The 26,421-nt window shown below is 38.3% G+C and overlaps 1 protein-coding gene across 1 annotated transcript in view; it reads right to left on the reverse strand.

Moving 5' to 3' along the window:
- LPAR1 (lysophosphatidic acid receptor 1) overlaps positions 1–26,421 on the reverse strand; it is a 146,732-nt gene that overhangs the window by 62,646 nt on the left and 57,665 nt on the right. Inside the window, exon 3 of the mRNA XM_012802345.2 lies at positions 5,274–6,021. Coding sequence (XP_012657799.1) covers positions 5,274–6,021 — 748 coding nt within the window. The remainder of the gene's footprint in view (positions 1–5,273; positions 6,022–26,421) is intronic.

A 26,421-nucleotide genomic window follows, 5' to 3' on the forward strand; every position in this document is an offset into this window, starting at 1 on the left:
AGAGAGGCAAGGAGGGAGGGGGTGGGGTCTGGGTACGTGACACACCTTTTAGGGGCAAGGCACAATTGTAAGAGGGACTTAACAAATGCAGTCAGTGTAAACTGGTTTCTTGTACCCTCAGTGAATCCCCAACAACAAAAAAATAAAAATAAAAGAATATAGACAAACACAAAGTGAGGCCCCTGGAAGTGCAATCATACATCCTGGGTAGCTCAGAACATCTGAGATTAGGCCTGTTGTCCCAGCACCCCACCTAGTGCCTTTTTTCACTATCAAAAGCATCTCAGTTTGGATGATACATTACATGATCACACTACCTCAATCTTGAGGAATGCTGGAGCATCTCCTGTCACCTGTGGCAGAAGCCAAGTTCATAGATGTGATAAAGGCTTTGACCCTGTAGTCAAAACTCTCCTGGCAATCCTACTACACGCTAACCACACTTTCATTCCTCAAGGGCGACAGGCATTGTTCATGCTATCACTTACCTCCTCCTCCACCCCACACTAAGGCTGCTGCACTCAGCGCAATACTGGTGCCCTGGGGAGTCCCTCCCTCCCCTCAGAAGTCCCATGCCTACACCTCTATTCTCACCCGGACCCAGCTGCTTGGCAGGTCCTTCTGGGTCTGTTCTTCTCCACCATAAGTTCTGTGGAGAATTTTCCTCATTTATCTTTTCACTCCTTAGCACACAACTAGCACTCAATAACATGAATTAAACTGAAAACAGAAGTACATACAGATTTGCTAATAGGATAATGGCCAAATTATCTTTCATCAGAGTGAACAAAAAAACAACGGGCTTACATGTCTCTGGCTCCCAGCACTAGTGCCATTCACCTACACGGTATGTGGAGAGTCACTGTCCTCTGACCAGAGAGCAATGCTGGTCTACAACAACCTTAAAATTGTACTCCAGTTCTGCCACTTAGAAAAAGAATAACCTGAGACAAGTTATTTACCCTATCCTAACTCAGTTCCCTCAACATAAAATGAAGAATATGTAACTTTCCTTGATGCAACGTTACCCAACACAGAAGACCCGTGCTGAGTACTGACCCTAGCTAAGACGGAGCTCGTAGGAGATAAGGAGTAATATTAAGCTTCCATGGGGATCACGAGCAAACTAAAAGAACAATGTCTTCCTCTTCCTCCCCAAAGAGATAACCCCCAATGGGCTATGGATGTCCCTCCCAGGGCTCAGATGCAAAACTGCCACACCTTAACCATGATTTTCTCTTTCCAAATTCTGGTTTTTCATTTTTCTAACAATCTCCAACAGAAATGTCATCACCAATAGAGCCGGAAAGGAAAGGGCGTCAACTCAAGACACTGAACGGTCAAATAAGGAAGAACGTGTTGACTGCTGCTCTGTGCAGCCTTGGAACAGTTGCTAAAGGAATTCCTGGTGAAATGTCAAGTAGGGAGAATTCAAGCCCAGGGAAGGACTGCGTGACTGTACAGTGCCACGAGAAACCCTGACGCTAACTCTACCTTAAACAAAATGCTTCTGAATCAGAATAGGTGCTGCAACACCAAAGAGCAGAGAAGGGCAGATGAAATTAGTCATGAGCTCTTCAGTAGCGAGAGGAAGAAAGGAGCTCCCTTAAAGCTCCCCGGCCTGTGGGGGAAAAGCCCAGGCACCCTAGACAGTAGCAACAGAAACAAACACGATCACAATGTTTCTGGGTAAGAACACACTGCTGTTCAAACTTAACAAAAAGCACATGATGTTTTTTAGAAAAGAGAAGTAGGAAAGCATGGAGGTGAAAAACCCATGGGTTTTGGAACCCCAGTGCCTGAGTTTGAACCCCAGCTTCTATACTCACTAGCTGTGTGGGCTTGGGCAAGTTACCTAATCGCTGTCTTTCTTCACACTGATTTGAGGATAACAAATCCATAAAGGCATTTATACTCCACAGGTTGTTATTTACAAATACTAATTTCTAAGGGAGCACATGGGGAATGCTCCATGAGCATTTGACAAATAATTATTAAAATCCAGTACTCACTCAAAGGCAGCTTATATATAAGGTCATGCTTAAAAACCTGCCCCTGGTATTGTCATCATAAATCTCAAAGAAGCTTTCAGTTTTAGGTTGACTCCTAGGATTTAAGATGTTGACCAACAAATTCTTCCCTTGATCATGAAGAATGAACAGGTCTAAAACCCAGGGGTCATTCTGATGAAGTGAGAACGGAAACTAAGAAACCACCCCTAGAATAAATGAAAGTAAAACAGACACATTATTTACTGAGCAGCCATTGTAGACATTTTCCAAGCCCTTGTGTTTGGATTAGAAGGCCTGGAATGTTTAAAAATAGGAGTCGCCTAAAGTAACCAGGTTTGGCTGCCACATGGCTCAAGTGGCGTGTACTGTAGTGAAGGGCTCTCTCTGCTCTTCACTTTTGAAGGCTCACACACTTGGTTTTGTCATTACATAGATTCCTCCAACAATTATTTGTTGAACACCTTCTCTGTGCCAGATAACCATAACAGGCAATGTGAAGATATGATAATACATTATTACAATCCCAACCTTCCCTAGCAAATCTGACAATCTGACAAAGAAGACATTAAAAACCAAGTGTGCAATCTGTAAAAACAAACAAACAAACAGACAAAAACCCCAGATTGTTAGTAGACTAACTTACAACGACAAGACCAAAATTCTTATTCCTTTAAGACCAACCCACCCTTTCCATAAATCACACCTACGTAGGACTGGACACTTACGATTCAAGCACAGGAGCACATTGTAGGAACAGCATTAGACATCAACCTTGACAAACATCTTTCTGGATGGTAAATTCCTCATTCCAGGTCCCACATCCAAACACTCCAGCACCCACATTCTGCCCATTCTATGATTCCTGCTACCTTTCTCAAAAAAAGTTCTAATCAAGGGCAGCACCTGTGGCTCAAAGGAGTAGGGCACTGGCCCCGTATACTGGAGGTGGCAGGTTCACACCCAGTCCCGGCCAAAAATTGCAAAAAAAAAAAAAAAAAGATAGTCATTTAATTTCTCCTTTCTATATTACCGTCACAGTCCCATCTTGCCTCACCAAATTTCTTTACATATTACCTTGATTGGCGTTTGCTATATTCTAAAATTTCTTCCCTCCCAGAGCTACTGAAATAATGTTATTTATTCCAGAGGTAGTTAACAACATTTCATCTTTAAGGAGTCTATTAGTTTAAATCTCAGAAGACAATGCTATTTCTGTCATTTTCAAGTTTAGAGGTGTGTTTTGGTTGGGAAGGGGTAAGAGTCATTTCAGGCAGATATACTTGGAAAGTGTATCTTTATAAACCCTCAATAATTATCTCAATGTGTAAAATAACCGAAAGAGATACAAAAGTTAACTTTGCATGAATCATTCAGTACACTGCGTACCGGAATATGCTAGATGTTATACAAGTGTCGAAATAAAAACAAGAACTCAGCAGGTTAATAGTGCAAGTTCAGTACTGCTTGCGGTTCTATGAACCAGAAGCAGCACTTGTCACAGAAAAAGTACACACAATATGAAAAGTGTCGAGGTGACATTTTTAGGTCATCAGTAAATAAACATCTGAGTCAACAGAGAAGTGTCTCATGTTATTTAATTTCATACAAAAATGGCATCCATAGTAAACTAAGATGCATTTCATCTCTATCTGGTGTCCCCAACCCCTGCGCCATGGACTAGTGTGGCGACCTGTTATGAACCAGCTGCACAGCAGGTAGTAAGCAGCGAACAAGCCACCAAAGCTATATCTGTATTTATAGCCAACTACATCCCTCCATAGAAGAATTCTCTTCCATTAAACCAGTTCCCGGTGCCAAAAAGGCATGTCCTTGTGGCACAGGCATGCTCACGGTCTTGCTGATAATTAAACATATAAGGAAACCATTTCTGTCTGTCCACTAAACCTCCTTGGCTGGGACAAGACAATCTCACATACAAGGGAAGGTCTCTAGTATAGCTATCATCTAAGTGTCCCAGTTAGCTAGGCAGGGCTTCAGCTAGGTCAGCAATTCCAAGGCCTAGTTCTCATTTTTACCTTTCTACAAGAGGGTCACAATCAGGATAGCCAGAAATGATGTCCAGGACGCAGTCACCCAAACCAACACAGACAGGACTGAGGCACCGACCAGAATGCTATTTAAGGATAACTGGGGCTCTCTCTCCTTTCCATCACCAAAATTAATGTAACTCCCAGAGTTTAAGGGGAGCCACACAACCACCCGCTACATTCACTCAACGCTGCTTTGCAAACTGGAGCAAACAGAATAGTAGGAACTTTCCATTGGATTTCCCTAGAAAAAGATGAGATAATAAGAGAATTTTTTTTTTTTTTTTTTTTTTTGGTTTTTAAATGTGATCAAACATTGGCCTGACTATAGGCTTTGGAAAATATGTAATTCAATTGGGTAAGTATTTAAACTTATTCTCACTGAGTAAACTTTTTAAATAGACACTTTAAACTCCAAAAGAAATGTTTTATGTTTGTTCTTTCTGTGTATATATCCCCAGGGGCCAGGAGAGCCTAAAACTTATGAGGTGCTCGTTAACTATTTTCTGAGTATCTAAATGAATAAATACAGTCTTCCTGATCACTATGACAAATGTTTCATTCAGGAAAAATAATACTTCTTTAAAGAAAAAGGTTATTTGCATCTATAAAAAGAATGAAATCTTGCTCTTCATCTTGAAATCCAAATTAACTTCCATTACTACAAACAGAAAATTTTTTTAAAAGCAAATTTTCACAAAGACTGAGAGAACATCGTTAATTCTGATGTGTTTTGTGCAGTAAATCTATACAAAACCTGAATATACTTATATACATGCAGTAACAATTGCAGAATATGAAAGATAACGTACTAATAGACTAAAAAAAATTACTACCTATGAAAGGATAGTCCATATTCATATGAAAGCATTTTCTGTCAGAAAATCTGTAACATAGAGACCACAAGGTAAAAATGACTTGGACTATAAGAAAATCTCTCAAAAGCTAAATAAATTTGATTGGTTATTCTGGTATTTTCAACATTAGACAGCCAAACTCTTCAATGATATCTTTTATATCGCCACCATTTATACTATACCACTGAAACCCATAAATCCATAAAGCTGATTCTATAATTGTAGAAAGACTGGTAAGCTGATTAAATATGTCAATGCATTATTTCCTTAGTGTTTTTTACCACTATCATAAATTAATGTGATACTGAGAAGACACTGGGAATCCATAAAGTAAGTTATAGTCAAGACAAACTCACCAAGCACAATGACCACTGTCTTCAGAAGACTCATCATGGTATCTCGATTCCGTCGGGGTCCAGAACTATGCCGAGACATTCTCATAGTCCTCTGGCGAACATAGCCAAAGATGTGAGCATAGAGAACCACCATGACCACAAAGGTCACCAGGTTGAAAATGGCCCAGAAGACTAAGTAAGAGTCACTGTAGAGGGGCGCCATGTTGGAACAATGTTCAATATCACAGATGCAGTTCCAGCCCACACTGGGTATAGCACCCATAACAATGGCCATAGTCCAAATGACCACAATGACCACCACCACCCTCCTGTTGCTCATCCGTGTATGGAGCTGCATGCGGAAAACCGTAATGTGCCTCTCGATTGCAATGGCCAGTAAGTTGGCCACAGATGCTGTCAGGCTTGTGTCAATGAGGCCCTGACGGAGGAGCCACGTGCTAACAGTCAGTCTCCGCGTGTTGGGTCCTGTGTTGAACATTAGATAGAAGTAGGCCAACCCAGCAAAGAAGTCTGCGGCGGCCAGATTGGCCATTAAGTAATAAATAGGAAAATGGAAGCGGCGGTTGACGTAGATTGCCACCATGACCAGGAGGTTGGCCAACATGATGAAGATGCAGACAGTGATTCCAAGTCCCATCACCAGCTTGCTGACTGTGTTCCATTCTGTGGCAAGATGTTTCCCACTCCGGTTATAAAAGAAGGCAATGGATTCATTGTAGAAGCACTGTGGTTCATTCACAGCTGTGAACTAAAAGAGAAAGGAGAAAAGATGATGGAACGAAAGAAGAAACCACAGACCCAAATTTAAAGACATATAGATAACACACGACTTCTATAGCATATGTGGGGGGAGGCAAAGAATTTGAAAATTCTTTGTTATGTTGATCCAACATAACATTCTATGTTATGTTGAAACCCCACAGTTTCTCACAGTATTACCGTCCTCAAGATTAAAGACAGTTGGAGTTAAATAAATGACAAGGTCTTTGTTGAGTGGTTACATGTCATTGAAGTCTACTAGAAAAGCCACATAGCCCAGAAATCTTGCTTAAAATACATGAGACAGAAATTGTGCAGAACATTGCAATTGGAATATTTACCATAGTAAAATCTATTTTGACCTGTTATTTGGGGAATCTGTAAACACAGTTGGTTTCCCGATAGGGTATCTTTGCCCTATTATTCTGCATTTCTGTTCTCACATAGTACACTCCATGTGGGACAAACATTTTGTGATGGAGATTCCCACAAGGACCATCGGTCCTAACATTTCAAAGAAGTCACTAGGCATCAAAAGTTCTTTGCCCAAAGCCAACATCTGCTGTTCAACATTCCTGTGGTCAGCATGGCCTGCTCCCACAACTCCTCGTCCCCAGAATAGCATTTGTCAACCAATCTGTGACGTTTGAGAACTTTTCTTCTTTTTTGGAGGAGCTGACACTTTGACACTGGCTTACAAGAAGTAAAACATAGTTAGATCACATAAAGTATATCTTTTAAAAGGTGAGGTGATAATTTTTTGGCATGTTTGTTTATTTTTTAACATCATTGACTAGAATGTTTTCACTTACCACTTACATTCTCACTTAAATCCGAAAAGGATTGAGGGAGTTTATAATAGAATAATAGAGATAGTCAATAGAAAAACCGAAATTACAAAATTAAAAGTAACAAAGAAGAGACTAGAAAATTATACATCACACAGACTAGAGCCTGAAGTTTATCTGAGACTTTTAAAAATGCTTCTTACAGGGAATTTATACTTTGCCTGTTTCTTCTTTTTATCATGCTTTGTTTCTAATAAATGACTTAGCAAATCTGACAGTTTTCACCACTATTTTTGATCAAATGTTCTGCCAAATATCCACAAGTTGTACATAGGTGTTTATCAAACTGTGAAAATCCCAAAAACAATGTGAAACACATGAATTTACTAGTCTCCTGACTTATTCTGACATCGAAAGTCTCTTTCTTCATCTAGATTTTAAAGGCTTTTAGGTCATACTTTGAACATCACACTTAAAATGCTGTATAATTATTGATCTTTTTACTTATCTGTTTCTTAGAGAGATGAGAGTCCTGGGGAAGCATGAAGAACTTGTCTCAAACATCTTGGTATCTTTTGTACCTTACACAGTGCCCCATTAATGGAAGATCAGAGAACTTGGCTTATAGTATTCCATTCCATCCCAAATCTTGCCATTACTCTGGGAAATTCATCTAATTTTCTTGTCGCTCCTTCTCTTGACCTCATCTCTAATGACCTTCTATTCCATTACCACTTGGCTGCCCATTCCATAGTCACACACCTGAACTTTGTATCCACACAGAACTCTTTTCCTTTGGAAATAACTAAGACATTCCAACCATCACGACTTCCCATTCTTCAAATTTTCTCACTTATTTGCAGTTATCTATTTCCTTAACTCTTCTACTTCTTCCTAGCGGATTACTCTCTCCAACTTTCCCTTTTTTCTTATCCAGCTTAGATTTCATAATGTATTGTTTGAATCTCCTTATTACTAACACAGGAGGAACACAATCTCTTCTGGACACTGGGGTTAGGTGTCCTGCAGAATTTTTTGATTTTACAGTGCATATTCCATACATGACATTTATAACATCCCTGCCAGAGTTAGAGACAGCATTCCACAATCACAGATAAACATATTAAATTTGGTAAGTGAAGGCTATAAATTACCTCATAATGATTCATTCAGAGAAGTTTTGCCACCAAATGAGGTATTTAAAAAAAAAAACTTCAGTTTTCAGAGTTTCTTGAATTTTGGAACTTTTAGATGAGGGAACAGAGGCCTTTATCTTTTTACCTCCTCATCCCACTGTAGTTTGGAAATAATATCAGTCTTAAACATTGCTTAGATGAATCAAATTTGTTGTCATTTCTACACGTACATTAAGGCTTCTGGGAAAGCCACATCTGCAGATTGATCTCAGTATAAATTCATGATATCTCTCCTCAACTGGGACGACAACAGCACAATAATCTGGGTTTCCCCCTAATTACTATTCTATATGTTCTACTCAGTGTCTCTCTACAGACACAACGGCAGAAGCCCATCTTCTCTTTCTCCAATAGCAGTAGCCAAGTAGAGGAAAATAGAAAGTCATCAAATTGGAAGGCCCTCATTTTTCTCCCACCAAGACAAAATCACCTGTTCAATAATCCATCTTTCCTTTCCCTTCTGTTACAGCAGAAGGAGTGTCCCTTTTCCCGAAGTGCTGTGAATTCCACCCTTTCCTACTATTTCAATAACTTTGCTCTATCAATTGCATCCTTTTTCCTCCATCTTCAGTTTTCTCCCCTTCATCATCCCTCTCTCCCTCCTCCCCACCACCATCACTCTTTACCATCAACATTCAAGATAAGTTTCTGCTATCTTTAAAAAAAAAAAAAAAAACAACTCCCTACAATCTCATAATCTCCTTTCAGCTTTCTTATTCTCCTTCGTAGCCAAGTCATCTACAATGTCTGTCTCCCATTAATTTCTCATAATGGCTTCTATCCCTGCCCATCCATTAAGTCTGCTCTAGTCAAATTCTTTTTTTTTTTTTTTGCTTGTACAAAAGGTTTTTATTGGTGGGGGGGAGGGAGGCTGCAGAGCAGCACCGAGGAGGAGAGAAAAGAGGGGAGGGAGATAAGGAGAGAGTGGGGAAGAGGAGAGAGAGAGTAGAGAAGAGCCACGGGAAAGATGGGGGCGGGGTCCTAGTCAAGGAGATCCTTGTAACTTGAGATCCTTGTCCTTGAGATCCATGTAACTTCCCAAAGCCTCTCTACTCTTTGTATGGCTACCCAAGTAGAAACTTTCCAGTCCACCCCTTTGACGTAAGCATCAGACACATGACCAAGGGACTCATTCTGCATGTTTTTCCCTAGGTTTCCATGATACCATACTTCCATGGGTTTTGATAGTTCTCTCTGGCTGGTCCTTCTCAGTCCTTTTTGAAGGTTCCCCTTCTAATGCCCAATATGGATGTTTCTACAATATTCTTTCTACAATATTCTAATATTGTTCCCATTCATTCAATACACTTTCAATATGTAGTTGATCCCCTAAGACTTCCTAAGACTTCAATTACCTTGTACATCCCAAATATTTGCATATCTATATATTCATGAGCTCTAGGCAAATACTGAATTGCCTACTGGTATCTCTGTAAGAGTTCTTCAGTTCCAGTGTTCAAAACCAAACTCAAACTCATCTTCTTCATGCTCCCCAGCCTGCTCCTCCTATATTTACTACTGCAGAGACCAGATAGATAGTCAGTATCTATCCAGTGGCCTAAGTGCTAAACCTGAGAATTCCTCCTTCTCCCTCATCCTCATCATTTAAATCAAAAAGAAAATCCTAGAAATTATCCTTTGTGAGTATCTCCCTTACCTGTCTACTTTATCCCACAGGTATGGCTGTCACTGTTATTACTACAGCTTCCTAGGTGTTCTTTCTGCTCAATTCCCATCTCTTCTCTCATGATCCTTCTAAAAACAAAGTCGATCAAGCTGTTCTCCTACTGAAAATGCTTCAGTGGCTTACAAGCGCACTTAAGATAAAAACCTAAACTCTTCAACCATCTTATCAGGCCTTACCTGCCTCTCCAGCCTTAACTCAAGCTCTTAATGACTTCAAAGTCTCTGCTGCAGCTCTATTTAAATATGTTGCGCTCTCTCTCACCTCTGGTTCTCAGCATCAGGATCACCTGGAGGGTTTGTAAAGCACAGATTGCTGGCCATGCCCCACGAATGTCTGATACAGCACATCTAAATTTGACCCCCAAGTAACGTGGATACTTCTGGTCCAGGGACCATACTTTGAATGCCACAATCTTCTCCCAGTTTTCACCAGTTGAAATGTTATTTCTTCTATTCATTCTCCTCAGATACTCCCAAGTCCAGGCAGAGTGTTTCTGATCACCATTCCCCTACAATGACGCTTAATTCACTGTATAATAATTGCCTGATTATCTAATGAATCCTCCCCCTATGAGGCTATAAGCCCTATAAGGGCATAGATCCTAGCTTTCTTATTTACCGCTGTATGGTATCCAACTGTTAGATGAACTAGATGCTAAATATGAGGGCTGTCTGGAAAGTATCCGGCCATGTAATATGAAAAATAGTATTAACCATGGCTGGGTACTTTCAGACAGCCCTCCCTTCTACACATTGATTGCATTAATACATTAAAGCTAGTAGAGAAAATATTTAGACTTTACAAGTTTGCCTTCTGCAAAGAATAAACATAAATTGCAAACAGAAATGTAAAACTCCTATCCCTTCCACTAGCCCCTGTAACCATTTACTTTCCCTGGACAGAGAGAGGTGTCTAAATCAAATAGCAAGCACACAATATTTCACAGCATTCTAACTTCTGAACAAGAACCAACAGAGTCAAGCAGAGATATGTACAGTTTCTTAGCCCTTCCCATGCAGAGAAACTAAATATGACAAAATAAAGTACAAGTTGTCTTTCTAAACCACAATAAGCTAAAAGGAATCAAACTGACAGATTCTCTCTAGTGGTGTCTCATGTGCTGAATCAGCAAAGGGCATGAGACTCAGTCCTACGCCATTTCTTTTCTCTCAAAAGTTATGATATCATTAAAAAAATACATATTTAATAATATAACTAATGTGATTTTTTTGAATCCAAGTTTTATCATCAGTGAAATAAGAAAGTTAGACTAAATTACGTGTGAGTTTTATTTCAGATTTAAAATTCTACACTAAAGATTCTGGGTAAAGACTCTATATTTCACAAAAATTATCAGCTACATATTGAAAGAGTAGAAAATATACCAGGAATGAAAAATAGAAGGGTTTAATATACCTGAGGAATTTCAACTACATTTAGTACAACAGGACTGAATTGAAAAAGGAATTAAGTGTCTTCTATTCTCTGTAAAAAGCAACATGTCGAGAGAATGTGGAGAGGAGACTCTGGAAGCAGCTCTAGTAACAGCCAGAAGGGCAGAGTGAATGAGCTTTCTTACTTCTTCAAAAACCAATGAACTCACTCAGGAAACCCACACCAAGCTCAAGGAGAACCCGATTTAACTGCACATGGACTATATAAAAGCCAATAAGATAGTCCTGGCTACAAAGACATAGCAGACAAAAAATTACCAAACGCAATGGAGAAAACATAATTTCAGAGGAGACAACCACCCTGAAGAGTGAGAGAAAACACCTTCCACCAAAGCATGCATGTGTGTGTGTGTGTGTGTATGTGTGTGTGTATATATATATATATATTTTTTTTTAGCCAGGGCTGGGTTTGAACCCACCACCTCTGGTATACGGTGCCAGCACCCTACTCCTTTGAGCCACAGGCGCCACCCCCCACCCCCCACCAAAGCATATTTATGAGAGGGGAGGAGATATAAAATTACAAAAGGGGGGAAGATTAAATTATAGGATATTTCTGATTTTTTTCTCAATGCTCTTTGTTTCTGTAGCAGTATTAAAAATACAGCAAGCCATTATGAAGATTTTTAAAAAGTCAGTAAAAACTATGTGAAGATTGTATCAGTTTCCTATTGCTGCTCTAGCAAATTGTTGTAAATTTAGCAGCCTAAATATGCAAATTTATTATCTGGAGGCCAGAAATCTAAAATGGGTCTCACTGGATTAAAATCAAGGTGTTGGCAGGGTCGTGTTCCCTTCCAGAGGCTCTAGGGGAGAATCTGATTTATTATCTTTTCCACCTTCCAGGGGCTGCCCACATGTCTTGGCTCATGGTCCTCTTTCATCCTCAAAAGCCAATAATAGCCAGTCAAGTCTTCCTCGCATTGATGAAGTTAACTCTCCTTCTTCCCTCTTCTACCCTTAAAGATCCTAGTAATTACACTGGACCCATTCAGATAGTCTAGAAAAATCTCCCCATTTCAAGATCTTTCACTGAATCACATCTGAAAAATTCCTTTTCCTATGTAAGGTAGCATCTTCACAGATGTGATTAAGTCACGGATATTTTCGGAAACTATTATTGCACCTACCAGAACAAATGCAAAAACCATTTCTGAATTATAAACAGCAACACAGGCAATGAAATGAAGTATCAAAATTCCAGAGAACTAAAATGGCAAAGAGAAAACTTAAGAAATTCATCCAGCACTCAGAAAGGGGTCAGAGATAACAGGAATAAAAGGAAAGGTGACAGATATGGGGGGGGGGGTCAAGTTAAATTAGGAAGCTATGAAAGTTTAGGGCAAAGCAGAAGAAACACAGCTCCGAGAAGATTACTGATTTAAATTTACATAAAAGAAAGTTCATTAAAAGCGATTAAAGTGTAGATATAACTTGATGAGATTTTAGAACTTCAGTGGTATAGAAAAATTCTAAAAGTAGAGACAAAAAACCAATTTAAAAAACTCCAAATACCTAAAGAGAGAGAGAACAGGACATTCCCAAGCATTAGATGTAGAATTGCTAAGAACGGAACCTTGGCAATTACTATCTCCATTATACGGAGAAAATGTTTAAGATCCACAACCAACTGTGCTGATGTTCTCATATGAAGATGATGGAACACTGTCTACATTTCCTTCGTAAAGAGAGTCTTTACATAAGGCGTTCATGAGAAAAGTTTTTAAAAACCCCAAACGGAAAAAACAAAAGCACACACAACACAAAGACCATGGCAGGAAGCATTAAAACCCACAAGACATAGGCCTTTAAGTAACTACTTCTCATGGGGTTATAAAACACAAAGCAAATATCAAAAATAATTCTTGAAAAAAGTTATACCTATTATAAAAATAACAACTTCACCTGTGATTAAAATTACTGCATTTTACAATCAAAACTTAAAGGAGGAGAGAATGTAACTATTAACTTCTCTCATTCCTCAGGTAAAAGTCAAAAGATACCATTTAAATTATAACAATAATTTTTAAAAATAAGTTTAATGGGTTCAAATGCCACCAAATTGAATAATTAATATGCTAAAGTAAGAAGACAATTTTTTTTTTTTTTTTTTAGTCCAACCACAAACTCTTGGACTTAAGTGATTCTCTTGCCTCAGCCTCCCAAGTAGCTGGGACTATAGGTGCCCGCCACAATGCCCGGCTATTTGTTGTTGTTGTTGTTGTCATTGTTGTTTAGCAGGCCCTGGCTGGGTTCGAACCTGTCAGCCCTGGTGCATGTGGCCGGTACCCTAACCACTGAGCTACGGGCACCAAGCCAGACAACTTTTTGTATTACTGGAGAAAATGAAGAATGGGGGAAAGAATAAACGCATACAGAATGACAACTGTGTAAAATTTACATAGGTAAGATTAGAAACGGTTTTCATGTTTGGAAAGTAACTCATTTATTGCAAGAAGTTTGGGGAAAAACAAGAATATGCTCAGAAAAAAACTCAGTAAGTACCTTTCAAAAATGTCTATTATTCTAACCCTTACATCACTGTAATTAGAAATTCTCTATAAAAAGATAAGTTACAAAATTTTGCCCTAAGAAATAAAAATACAGATACAATAGCGCTATTCCCAAGTTAAATTGTTCTCAACATGGAAAAGAACCACACGAATGCCCTTCTCTCATCCACCAATTACTGTATCTCACATGAAGGGGCAGGGCCTCCATGGCTGGCCTACAGGGCAAATGTTCCAAATCTCGTAAGTTCACCGGCCTATCTACCATGTGACCTCAAAAGCTGTCATAACAAACCTACTCTTAAGAGGCACAGGTGGCCTTCATCTTTGCTGTGTGCTTCATTTATTCACGTTCACATTCACAAACTCCTATGACCTGCCAGGTGGCCATTGTATTGCCCTATGCCTTCCAGGTGTACCATAGCAACACCCCTCTGTGCCCGCGATGGAGCCGCTCACAGTGCATGTGATGCGTTTTTAATCCCCTGAAAAACGATTACATGTTTGTTAGCCAAAAGGAAAAAGGAATTCTTAGTACAAATTCACAGACTACTAATGAAATCTATTTGATGTAGTACCTAATTGGATAAATATGTGAACATGCACTTTGCTGACATCCTCTGAGAGATTTTAATCTACATTGGATAAAGGGCCAGTAATAAGGTATAAATCATGCCAACTTGACCCAATTCTGTTAAAGCCCAGTAATAAAGTGGATGAGGGCTTGACTTACAGCCTTGGCCAACCAGGTCTCCTCCTGATTCTGATGTTCAACCAGCCAATTTGATCTTCATTAAGTTCCATAACTGCTCGGAGTCTCAATTTTCTCTTTCATAAATTAAAGAAAGAATGATCTCCCAGACTTTTTAAAATTCTACCTCTTTTTTTTTTTTTTTTTTTTTTGAGACAGAGCCTCAAGCTGTCCCCCCTGGGTAGAGTGCCGTGGCATTACAGCTCACAGCAACCTCCAACTCCTGGGCTCAAGTGAGTCTCTTGCCTCCGCCTCCCAAGTAGCTGGGACCACAGGCGCCCGCCACAACGCCCGGCTATTTTTTGGTTGCAGCCGTCATTGTTGTTTGGCGGGTCCGGGCTGGGGATTCAAACCCGCCACCTTAGATGTACGTAGCTGGCGCCTTAGCCGGTTGAGCTATAGGCGCCGAGCCAAAATTCTACCTCTTAAATTGAAAACAATCAGACCTATTTCCTCCACCCCCCAAAAAAGATTAGAAAATAGACAATATAGGACTTAATTAAATGCCATTAAGTCCCTATTAACCAAAATAAATAAAGTCTTCACTCTTTGTGGGGCTTCAAATTAGAAACAAGAAAAATGACAGTTTCTGACTAGAATCAGAAAATAGGCAACAAAATACGCTGAAACCAATTAAAAATGATTTAAGTTAGAATCTTTAAAGTGCTAAGGAATATGCAACTACTAAATTTCAAAAGGTTTATCTGAAAAAGTACAAGAAGTGCTACTTCTTATAAATCAGTGATGTACCTCAAAATGATATACACACATATAAAAAGAAAGCAAGGAAAATATAAAATATAAGTCAAGAAAAATACTTCTTATCCACGATAGCTCACATCAGCAAACTGGCAAAATCTGCCAAATTTCCAAAGAGAGAATTCTGTTGGTCCTAAGAGGAAAGAATGGAAAAATTCAATAAAGGCACTAAGATGTAAAATATAGTCCCCAGAAGTATCAGGTGACAGGCTTCTCAGGAAGTAAACTGTCAGAGATTGTGGAGACAGGGTTTGAAATGCTACTGAGAACCAGAAAATGAACACTTAGCCTTCACTGAGGCAGCGAGATAGAACTGAGACCCACCCATCCAGCTAGGAGGCTCAAAGATCCCCTTATCAGTAAATGAACAGATCAGAAAAAAAATAGTATACTTATGTATCTGGGGAGAACAAGGAAGTCTGTCTGGACGTTAGGCTCCAGGTTGGAAAATAAAATAAATGAATTAAAAGACTCCCTTAAGACATCATGACTCCAAGCCTATAAATCATGCAGGGTTTGGATTTGAAGTCAGACGAGGTGTCAAGTCTGAGAACCCACAGGAAAAGGAATGAACACAAACGGGGGTCCCGAGTTTGTGATCTTCCCATATCGCTCCCACTCCGTGTGCCTGGTACTAGCAAACACCAAGCTTCTCTAGCGCACCAGACCTCGATGCAGCCGCACAGGATCTCTCACATCAGCTCCACCAAATATGAACTCATCTTTCCAAAGAAGAAAAACCCAGGAGGGAGACCACAACAAGGGAGAACTGGCAGCAGTCAGCAGCAGGATTAGACCCAAAGATGCCAGATGATGAAAGATTAAAGACAAAGCGGAACTGACTGTATGAGGCTAGACAATTAAGTTCACAAATCACCCTAGAACAAGTGCTGTGAAGGGCGGACGAGGCCCTGGTATCAGTGCACAGCTTCCCAAGGGGAATTCTTCGAAGGTGACTATAGTGATATTCAGCAGTGAGGTACGGAGCACCTTTTCTGGGATGCGTCTGAGAACTTAATTGTTTGACTTCGTATTCCCTTTTCCTCTTCTATTAGTCTAAGCGTTATACTTCCTATTCTTTAAAACTTATTCTTAATATTTTTAATTTTCCTGTACATGTACAGTTTATTTGGTTCCCACTTTTTGCCTTCACAAAATTAAAGAGGCTGAAAATTTAATAACAATAACAATGTTTAAGATAACACTAGAAACAAAAACCTCATAAAGAACGAAGATAAATACAATCAGAAAAGAAATAAGATGAATGCTGCAATGAAATACTGAGCAATAATAATAATGCAAAAAAGTAACATTCACACTGTCAGATAAAAGTATGTCTAACATAGAATGCTGTGACTCTGGGGTTCAGTATGGAGTCATCAGTTAACTTTTTTTTTCTTTCCCAAAGTCTCAAAAAATAGAAAATATTTTTAAAAAATAGAAGATAATTTAAAAAACAGATCAAATATGTTTGTAATTTCCTTTTCTAATGTATTTTTTCCAATTTTAATATCAGGTATATCCAGATGAAGTAGAATGATTTTGAAGAATTTTTTCTTTTTCTATTGTCTATAAGATTTGGCATGATCTGAAACGCTTTCACTCCAAAGCCTCCACCCCCATCTTATGTGTTACTGTGCTTCAGCCGTTTATTTCCAATTCTCTTGACCCCTACCTAAAGTTACCAGCTGATCCCATTCTGGTTTTATATTTTCAAAGCTTACTTAGTTGCCTTTGTATGAAGGCAGCATAAGGATGTTACAAGAACAAACAAGGTGAGTAAGAATAAACTAAATTATGAGCCAATCTTATTTAAGAACATAAATCAGAGTTTCTAAATAAAATGCAAGTAAATCAAATATAGCAATGCTTGTATATAAATATTAAGATTTACAGAAAAATATTAATGTTAGCTATATACATACACAAGATAGGGTATACGTAAATATGACTACATAGGACAAGTATGTGTATTTGTTTGTTTGTTTGTTTTTAACTAAACAGGGTTTATTCCAGAATTCAAAGATGATTTAACAGTTAAAAATCTGGGTATGTAATTCACCACTTTTACAAATTCAAAGAGGAAAAAAAGTCAATGCTCATCTCAAAAGATAGGGAAAATGTATTTGGTAATTTTTAATACCTTTTTATAATAATTTGACAATCTAGAATTAGAAGAGAACTAATTTCCTTAACTTAATAAAAGGTAGTAGTTACCAAGCAATTCCAGTAACTGTCATATTTGTTGGAAGCATTCCCTTTTAAAACAAACAAGTTTGGCTCAATTACCAGCTGCACTTAGCATGTACTAGTGGTCATGGTCAGGTTAGAATGGAGGTAAAAAGTGAAAGAATTGAACAAGAAAAAACTTACTTCCATCCACAAATAATAAAATTGGCTACATAGAAACTATGAGACAATCTATAAACAAACTGTATTCAGAGAGTTTTGCAAATTTCTTAGATTAAACATCAAGCCATATAGGAAGCAACAGTTCTTACAGAAATATCAGAAAAAATGTTTCTAAAGTTTTTTCAAGAAAAAACACATTTACAACAATAAAAGCTCTAACCTATCTATAAATACTCAAAATCTAGAAATATCTGAATCAATATCAAGAGCTATACAAGAAAACCTAAATAAAGAGGGTAAAATATCTTAGAAACAGAGGAGCATGTAATGACATCAGTCTTTCCAGGACTAACACATAGCTGGCTCGCAAACAACACAGGTTTGAACTGCCCAGGTCCACTTAGACACACATTTTATTCCAACTCTGCTACCCTCAAGACACCAAGACCAACCCATCTTCCTCCTCTTCTTCGGCCTACTCAGTGTGAAGACAAAGAGGATGAAGACCTTTATAATGATCCACTACCACTTAATAGTAAATTTCTTTTCTCTTCCTTATGATTTTTCTTAGTTGTTTTACTTTATTGTAAGAAAACATTTTATAATACATACCACATACAAAATATGTGTTATTCAACTCTTTATGTTACCGGATAGGTCTCCAGTTAACAGGCTAGTGGTTACATTTTTGGGGAATCAAAAATTACACACAAATTTTTGACTGCATAGTGGATCAAACAACCCTGACCTTGGCATTGCTCAAGGGTCAACTTTATTTAAATTTAATGTGAGAAAGTCGAACTCCCACAGGGCCTTCCATAACATTTGACACCTCCCTCAACACAGATATAAAAGTACAAAAGAACAACCATGATTGCTTGAAAAATCAATGAGATGGTCTATTGAATACTACATTTTGAAAGAGATGGTATTTAAACATGATATTGGCATAGAAACAAATTAATACCAAATGGAAAAGAACAAAGCCTAGAACATACATTTATGTGGTAACTTGAAATGAGAGACATGGTTTTACCCATCATTTAAGAAAATGGCTTAACTGTTCACGCATATAAAATAAAATAAATTGAACATTTGTGTCACACACAGAAATCCATTTTAGGTGATATAAATCCAATATTAATACATAGAAATCTATTTTGGGCAAGATGAAGATATATCTATAAGTAAATCTCTAAAACTTTTAGAAGAAAATGAGAAATATATTTATAAGCTGGGAATAGGGAAGATCTTTCTAAATAAAACCAAACCACTACTAAAATATAACCAATCAAAAACATCAAACTTTTGCGCTGCCAAAAGACTGTATAACGAGTGAAAAGAAAAGCTAAAGATCAGTGGAAAGTTTTGCAATACATCAAAGACAGGCTTCTTTACAGTGAAATGTAAAGACTTCTGACAAATCAAAGAGAGAAAAGCCAAACAGTCTAAAAGAAAACTGCGCAAAGACATGGACAGGCAATAGGAAAAGAAAATTACTCTCACAGGGACTCAGAGAAAGTCCAATACAAGCTGTAGGGAGGTCCGATTTATTCCTATCAGGTTAGCAAAAATTAACAAGTCTGAAAATATCAAGAGTCGGTAGGACAGTCATACAGTGCTGGTGAAAGTAAAATTTAGTCCAACAGATTTGTAAAACTCTTTGGCGAAAACTACTAATGTCAGATGTAGTCTCACACCCTAGATCGAAAGATTCTAACCCTAGGGGGGGAAAACACCCAGGCATCTGAGGAAACCTTCAAGAATGTCCACTGCCATTCTGCAGATATTAGAATCAACTTTATCAGTCCGTGAATGAATAAATTATAACCAGAAAAGTATACGACAAAGCTGTTAAAGGTTTATAAATGTTAATAACTAAAGCAACATGCCATGCACACCATTCCTATGCACGCTCAAAACTTGCAGAAACTTGCTATATATTGTTTATATTTTCCCCAAATATGTATGTACATCCCCACAAACACAAGTAGAGAGATGATAAATACCAATTTATGCCTCCAAGAGAAGGTTAACCCAAGTGGGAAGGAATCCTTGAACTTTATCTGTAATTATTCATTTGTTTTTAAATCCCAAAAGGTTTTGAAGAAACTACATTAAAACATTAAAATTTTATAAAGTGGGTAATGGCTATATTATTGTATTATAATTCCCTCTACATATTTTGTTATATTTACATATTTTAATCTTAAAAAGAAAGAAACCTGGGCGGACCGTGGCTCAGAGAGTCAGGCGCCGGCTCCATATACCCAGGGTGGTGGGTTCAAACCCAGTCCTGGCTAAACTGCAACAAAAAAATAGCTGGGCGTCGTGGCGGGCACCTGTAGTCCCAGCTACTTGGGAGGCTGAGGCAAGAGAATCGCCTAAGCCCAGAGGTTGCTGTGAGCTGTGACTTCATTGCACTCTAATAAGGGCAACAAAGTGAGACTCTGTCTCTAAAAAAAAAAAAAAAAAAAAGAAAGAAAGAAAGAAAGAAACCTAATTCAAGCTGAGCCATTAAAAGAGGAAGGGAAAGGAAAAAAATGGGCACATTAGTTTCTTTTTGTATAAAATGGAGAGAAAAACATCTGCTTTTAAGAATTGTGCACTGATTACTTTATCTCCGGGACGTATGTACTCCCGAAACTTTTAAATCAAGTAACTCAGAGGGCTTGAATCCATCTCTAGAATGCGGCCTTACTTGAACTGACAGATCAAAACAATATAACTGAATCATCTATCCTATGAAGTAAATGAAAAATTATTTTCCATTAGTCCATTCTGATCATAGGCTAGTAACAGAATATATTTCTTTATAATCTTATTCCATTTCAATTTTTAAAATAGGATTACTAGCCTAGGCAACACAGTGAGACTCCATCTCTATAAAATATATATATATTTTAATTTCAGATTATAGAGGTACAAATGTCTTGGTTACATATATTAAAAAAATTAGCCAGGCATGGTGGCATGCATCTGTAGTCCTCGCTAGTTGGGAGGCTAAACCAGGAGGATCATTTGAGCCCAGGAGGTAGAGCAGCGGTTCTCAATCCGTGGGTCGTGACCAATGAAAATACATCCTGCATATCAGATATTTACATTACGATTCATAACAGTAGCAAAATGACAGTTATACTGTCATTTGAAGTAGCAACAAAAATAATTTTTATGGTTGGGGGTCACCACAACATGAGGAATCTATATTAAAGGGTCGGGGCATTAGGAGGCATTAGGAAGGTCGTGAACCACTGAGGTAGAGGTTGCGGTAAGCTGTGATTCCTCCAGCCTGAGCAACAGAATGAGGCCCCGTCTCATAAAAATAAAATACAATAAACCAAAATAGGATTATAGGCCTACTTTAGTTTTCATTATCTCCTATTACCTTCCATTATTGAACTCTTTTATTCTTATGAAACAGCTACGCTCTGTAAACTCTTTTTTCGGTGACTAGCTTAAGGAAATAGTAACATGAAAATGTACAATCAGAAAAACAGCATTTGATCTTTTAGTGAGACAAATGTATTTTTTCTTAATTTTAAGGAAAATAAATATGCACAAAAAGTGTTAAGAATTCTATGAGTAAACGTATATTGTTGACAGACCCTTTGAAAGAGTGAAATATCATGGCATCACTGATGACTGTATCATTTACCAGCTTGTTTCTTCTGCCTTCTTCTCCATCACAAAGAGTTGAATTCCCATCTGCAGGTTCAGCGTCGCCCAGTTTTCCAAGCTAATTCGGCATGAGACATTGGAACGATTCCCAGCTGAGTCACTACACTCTGACATGTCTCATTGAAGGGGGATCTATACCTGACCATGACACCGGCGTCCTGACTTGGTATCTGTCATCTCCACACCCAGCATGGCAGAGGGAAGACCTAAATTATGACCTGCGTGTTCCCCAGGCTTCCTGGGTCCTCCTCTCCATTGTTTTGCCAGATTACTTCAATAATCTTACCAACCACAATTATAGTAACACTAAATAAAGTTCTAGAACACGCAAAGCCCTTAGAGTCGAGGCCCACACCTGAATCTAGATGAATGGTGCTTTCTTTCGGGCCTGAATTAAAACTCCAGAACCCTCCTGTACTGGCCGGTAGAGTCTCATTAAAGTGCAAATATAGTAAAACCCCTATAAGTTGACCACCCAAGGGACTGTAACAAACTGGTCATCATATGGAGGGGTCAACATAGGAATTAGGCCTACTGTACAGATATGTGCATGTGGTGCATGTCCAGTCTACGAAAATAAGGTCAGCTTAACACACTGCTGACCAGTCACGAGTTACCTGGATAGTTTACCTGGAAACTACCATGGATAGTTTCTTCATAAAACTGCTGGTCAACAATGTGTTAATAAAGCAGCTGTTCCCTGATAAGTTTCTCTCAGTCTCAATTCCTAACTGTGGCAAATTCAGCCGATTTTATTCTTTCTCCCCACCTTTTCTCTCAGCTGCTTATAATATAGAATCACTCAGCACCTCCCTAACATCTTGACATGTGGCTGACCGGCAATTTTATGCAGAAACTATCCATGTTACTGGGTAACTCATGACTAGTGAGTGATGTGTTAAGGACGTGGTCAGCATAGGTAGGTGGTCAACTATGGAGGTTCTACTGTATTTTAAAATCACCTGCTGAACACCCTGACTTTGAAATCAGGCAGCCACCTACTTCATCAACAAGTACACCCAACTCCTCTTCCTATAGAACTGGAGCCCTGGCTACCAAAAATTGTCTAAATCTTTTGAGAGGTGCTTTATTGCCAACGTAGGCTTTCAGAAGCTAATTTGTTCCACTTCCCTTCCCTAACTATTTTGTCTGATGCTAAGAGGCAGGTATCCACCCACTTTAACTTTTCTTTCAGCCTGAGCCTGCCTAGGACAATCATTTAACAAAGTGGGATAAGTTTAATTTAAGGGAAGTTCTTAAGTGATGCCAGGCCGATACTGCTAGTAATCGGCAGTATCATCATACACCAAATGAAGGCTGATTTTTTAATGATGGTCTTATTACTGCAATGTACAGATCTCAAAAGACAGAAATCCTCAGGGCTCTATAATTACGATCTCCTTAGCTGGCAAAACTAGTAAGGCGTTGTCCCACCTTAGTATTTATTCATGGTAAAGTTGCAATACAAGAACCTGGGAGTATGAAAAGGAAACCAGGCAAAGGGTGTCACAAGGTACAACAGAGGGACAAAGGCCCGTCCCCTTTAAAGCATAAAGAAGCAGCTCCATTAGTCATTAAGGACTAAACCAATTAGAAAGGATAACAGGAAGAAAAATAAACAGGCATGAAAGATGTCATTTATAGTTTACCCTACATGCCCCTGTACAATTTCATCTTATGAATAGAAAACTCAAAATGTGCTCTCAGATTCTGAAATATATCCTCTCAAACTTTATCTCAGTTTATAAACATAAAAGAGGCAGAGATGAATCTAAATTGTAATATGAGAACAAATTTAACTTCTGCTAGAAACATAGCTCAAGTTGGAGTAAGTCAGAAATCTCAATGTTTATCTCCACATGCATTTACTCCTGGCAATACATTGGAGTTCTCCGTGGAGTATTTATCTAATGTGGCTTTCCTTTGATGGATCTTCTGGCACACCACATAAGCACATCACATACACAGCCCATATGTCCTCGTAACCACTCTCTCCCCATGAAGAAATCCCAGTACAATCATGGGGAAGAGGAAAGGAACCAGGTACCTCCGAAAGGGCTGAAACTGCGCAAAGCACTTAGCAGGTTTTTTGCCATTTAAACTCATGAACACAGTGTATAGTTAAATTCTAGAGATTAGAGAGGTGGGGGGAATGGGTGGAGGGAGGGGGATTGGAGGGATCACTTCTGAGGTTTATCTTACAAGGGTACAAGTGAATCTTTCTAAGAGCAGAATGTGAACATTTTAAAACAATAACTAAGAAAATGACACAAAGGCTATGTTAACCAGTTTGATGGAAGTATTTCAGATTGTGTGTGAAAACCCCACACTGTACCCCAGAAGTGCATTAATGTACATAGTTACCATTCAATAAAAATAAATAAATAAATAAATAATTCTAGAGATTAAAAAACAATAAAGGTGAAAGAGAGACCTATACTGAAGATCCCCAACTTATGATGTACAACAGCCTAAATTTGGACCAAAATCCACCTGGATCTAAGCTCAAGCATTCTCTTTTCTCAGTTCCTCGTTAGGTGAAGCCAGATCACACTAGGTCTTTTCTGTGTGGCACTGGAAACATACTTCACACTGCAACTAATGATTCACACTTTAGTCTGAAAGAAAGCATTAGCAAGGTAATCATGATCCCTTAATGTAGCAATTCCCTTTTTTTGTTGTTTATTTTTTATTGTTGGGGAACCACTGAGGGTACAAAGAGCCAGGTTACACCACTTGCTTTTGCTGGCTGAAGTCCCTCTAATAATAGTGTCCTGCCCCCAAGAGCAGTGTCACACACCGTGGCCCCACAACCCCCTCTCTCCCTCCCACATTCCTCTTCCCCCCACCCTGCACTAGCAATTCTTAATTGAACAGTTGCAACAATCATATCGCTTTCCTTACTCTGGAGCCTTCAGTGTATGTCTCATGTGTATTCTTCAGTGGTGGAATATTCTGGTTATAACTTCCATCTGTTTTTCTCACACAGAAAAATAAAGGGAGGATACGCAGTGATAATCGGGATGAAAAAAGGAAAATAAGTAAAATATATAAGAAAATAAAGAGAGAAAATGGAATCACCTTTTAAACTTTAATAGTCATTGGATAGTTTTATGCAGAAAAGTAAACTGATCTAATCAACATCTTTTTAAAAAGTAGCAGCACACAGGCTTTAGAAAAGTAATTGAGCAAATCATAATATACTGAGCAAAAAGTGATATTAAGGAATCATTGTTAAGGGTGATAATGTGATTGTGGTTAGGTAAACAGATTATTTGGGGGGTTCCAGGTTGACATAAGAGGATTTAAAAACAGATGACAATGCCAGGGATTTACTTTAAAATACTTCTTCCCTCCAAAAATGAGAGCAAGTGAAGCAAGTATGCCAAAATGTTAATAATTATTGAATCTAGGTGGTGGCTATATTGAAATTCATTATATTATTTTTCTTGGTGTGAATGCTTAAAAACTACAATACAAAATTCTAACCAGAAAAAGAAAATCATTCAACCTCAAAAAAAAAAAAAAACCCTTTTCTGTTTTTCTTTTGTTTGTTTGTTTGTTGAAGCAGTCTTATCCTGTTGCCCTGGGTAGAGTACCATGGAGTTATAGCTCACAGCAACCTCAAAGTCCTGGGCACAAATGATCCTCTTGCCTTAGCCTCCAAAGTAGCTGGGACTACAGGTGCCCAATGCAATGACTGGCTAATTTTTTCTATTTTTAGTAGAGATGGGTTCTCGCTCTTACTCTTGAGCTCAAGCAATCTGCCTGCCTCAGCACCCCAGAGAGCTGGGATTATAGGAGTGAACTGCTGTGCCCAGCCAAAACAATGCAACCCATTAAATGTGAAATTTAGTTACTTTGTCTTCCTCTCTAATATCAGAAATAAAACCTCCTGAAATGTAGATTTTGGAAATACTATATATTTTGTTAAAAGACTATCAGTAATGATGTTTAAGAAAAATAAATAACCTTATCTTTCAACAGACAAGCAGAGACCAATCATATTTTATCAGATCACTGAATAAGAATTAGAGGAACAATCTCTTGATGAGACACTGAAAATCTACCCAAACTCCCATCTTTAGTGAAAGCTAGAAGAAATCACTTGGAAGGATCAAAATATCTTTATGTCCTTGTTTTAAAACCAAAATGGTCACCAAGCAAAAGACAGGCAGAAAGAAACACTTTGTAAAAGACTGAGGAGAGTCCTTCTCACTGGAATTAAAGGTGTGAGAAGTGAGAAGCTATGAAGTTCTCAGATGCCTGTTCTGGTCTCTAATACAAGTCCTAGGTTTGAGAGAAGCCAGACTGTTCATTCAGGTGTTGAAGTATTGACTCTTCTATTAGAAATGGAAATAAAACCTTCGATCTAAATTCTACCCACATTAGCAAGTTTAGAGAACACTCAGGGATCTAAAAGTAGACCTGCTGTTTGATCCTGCAATTCCTCTACTAGGAGTATATCCAAAAGACCAAAAATCACTTTGCAACAAAGATATTTGCACCCTATTTTTCACTGCAGCTCAATTCATAATTGCCAAGTCCTGGAGAAGCCCAAGTGCCCATCAACCCATGAATGGATTAATAAATTGTGGTATATGTATACCATGGAATACTATGCAGCCTTAAAAAAGATGGAGACTTTACCTCTTTTATGTGTATATGGATGGAGCTAGAACATATTCTTCTTAGTAAAATATCTCAGGAATGGAAGAAAAAGTATCCAATGTACTTGGTACTTTATGAAACCAATTTATAATTACTTACACTTTCTTATGAAAGATAGATCACAACTATAGCCCAGGGTGAAGGAGACAAGTGAAGGGGGAAGGGAGAGTAGGGGGGAGGTTTGATAGAGGGAGGGACCACACCTGTGGAGTATATTGCAAGGGTACAAGTCAAATCTATCAAGTATAGAACATAAATATCTTAACACAATAATTAAGTAAATGAGGTGAAACCTATGTTAATTAGTTTGATGTAAGCACTCCAAATTATATAAAAAATCAACACATCCATAAATGTATTCATGATCTCTATGTATATGACTTAACAAAAGGAAAAAAAATAAAAAATAAATTCTACCCACAGTAACCTGATCGAACACAATTAAAGTAATGCTTTAGACAGTTCTAGAAACAATATGGCTATTGAGAATGGCAAGTTGGGGGTTTTGTTATTGTTGTTGTTGGTTTCCTACCCCATCCTCAC

The sequence above is a fragment of the Otolemur garnettii genome, unplaced genomic scaffold, assembly GCF_000181295.1.
Source record: "Otolemur garnettii isolate 467f Iridium unplaced genomic scaffold, OtoGar3 scaffold00014, whole genome shotgun sequence".
NCBI lineage: Eukaryota > Metazoa > Chordata > Mammalia > Primates > Galagidae > Otolemur > Otolemur garnettii.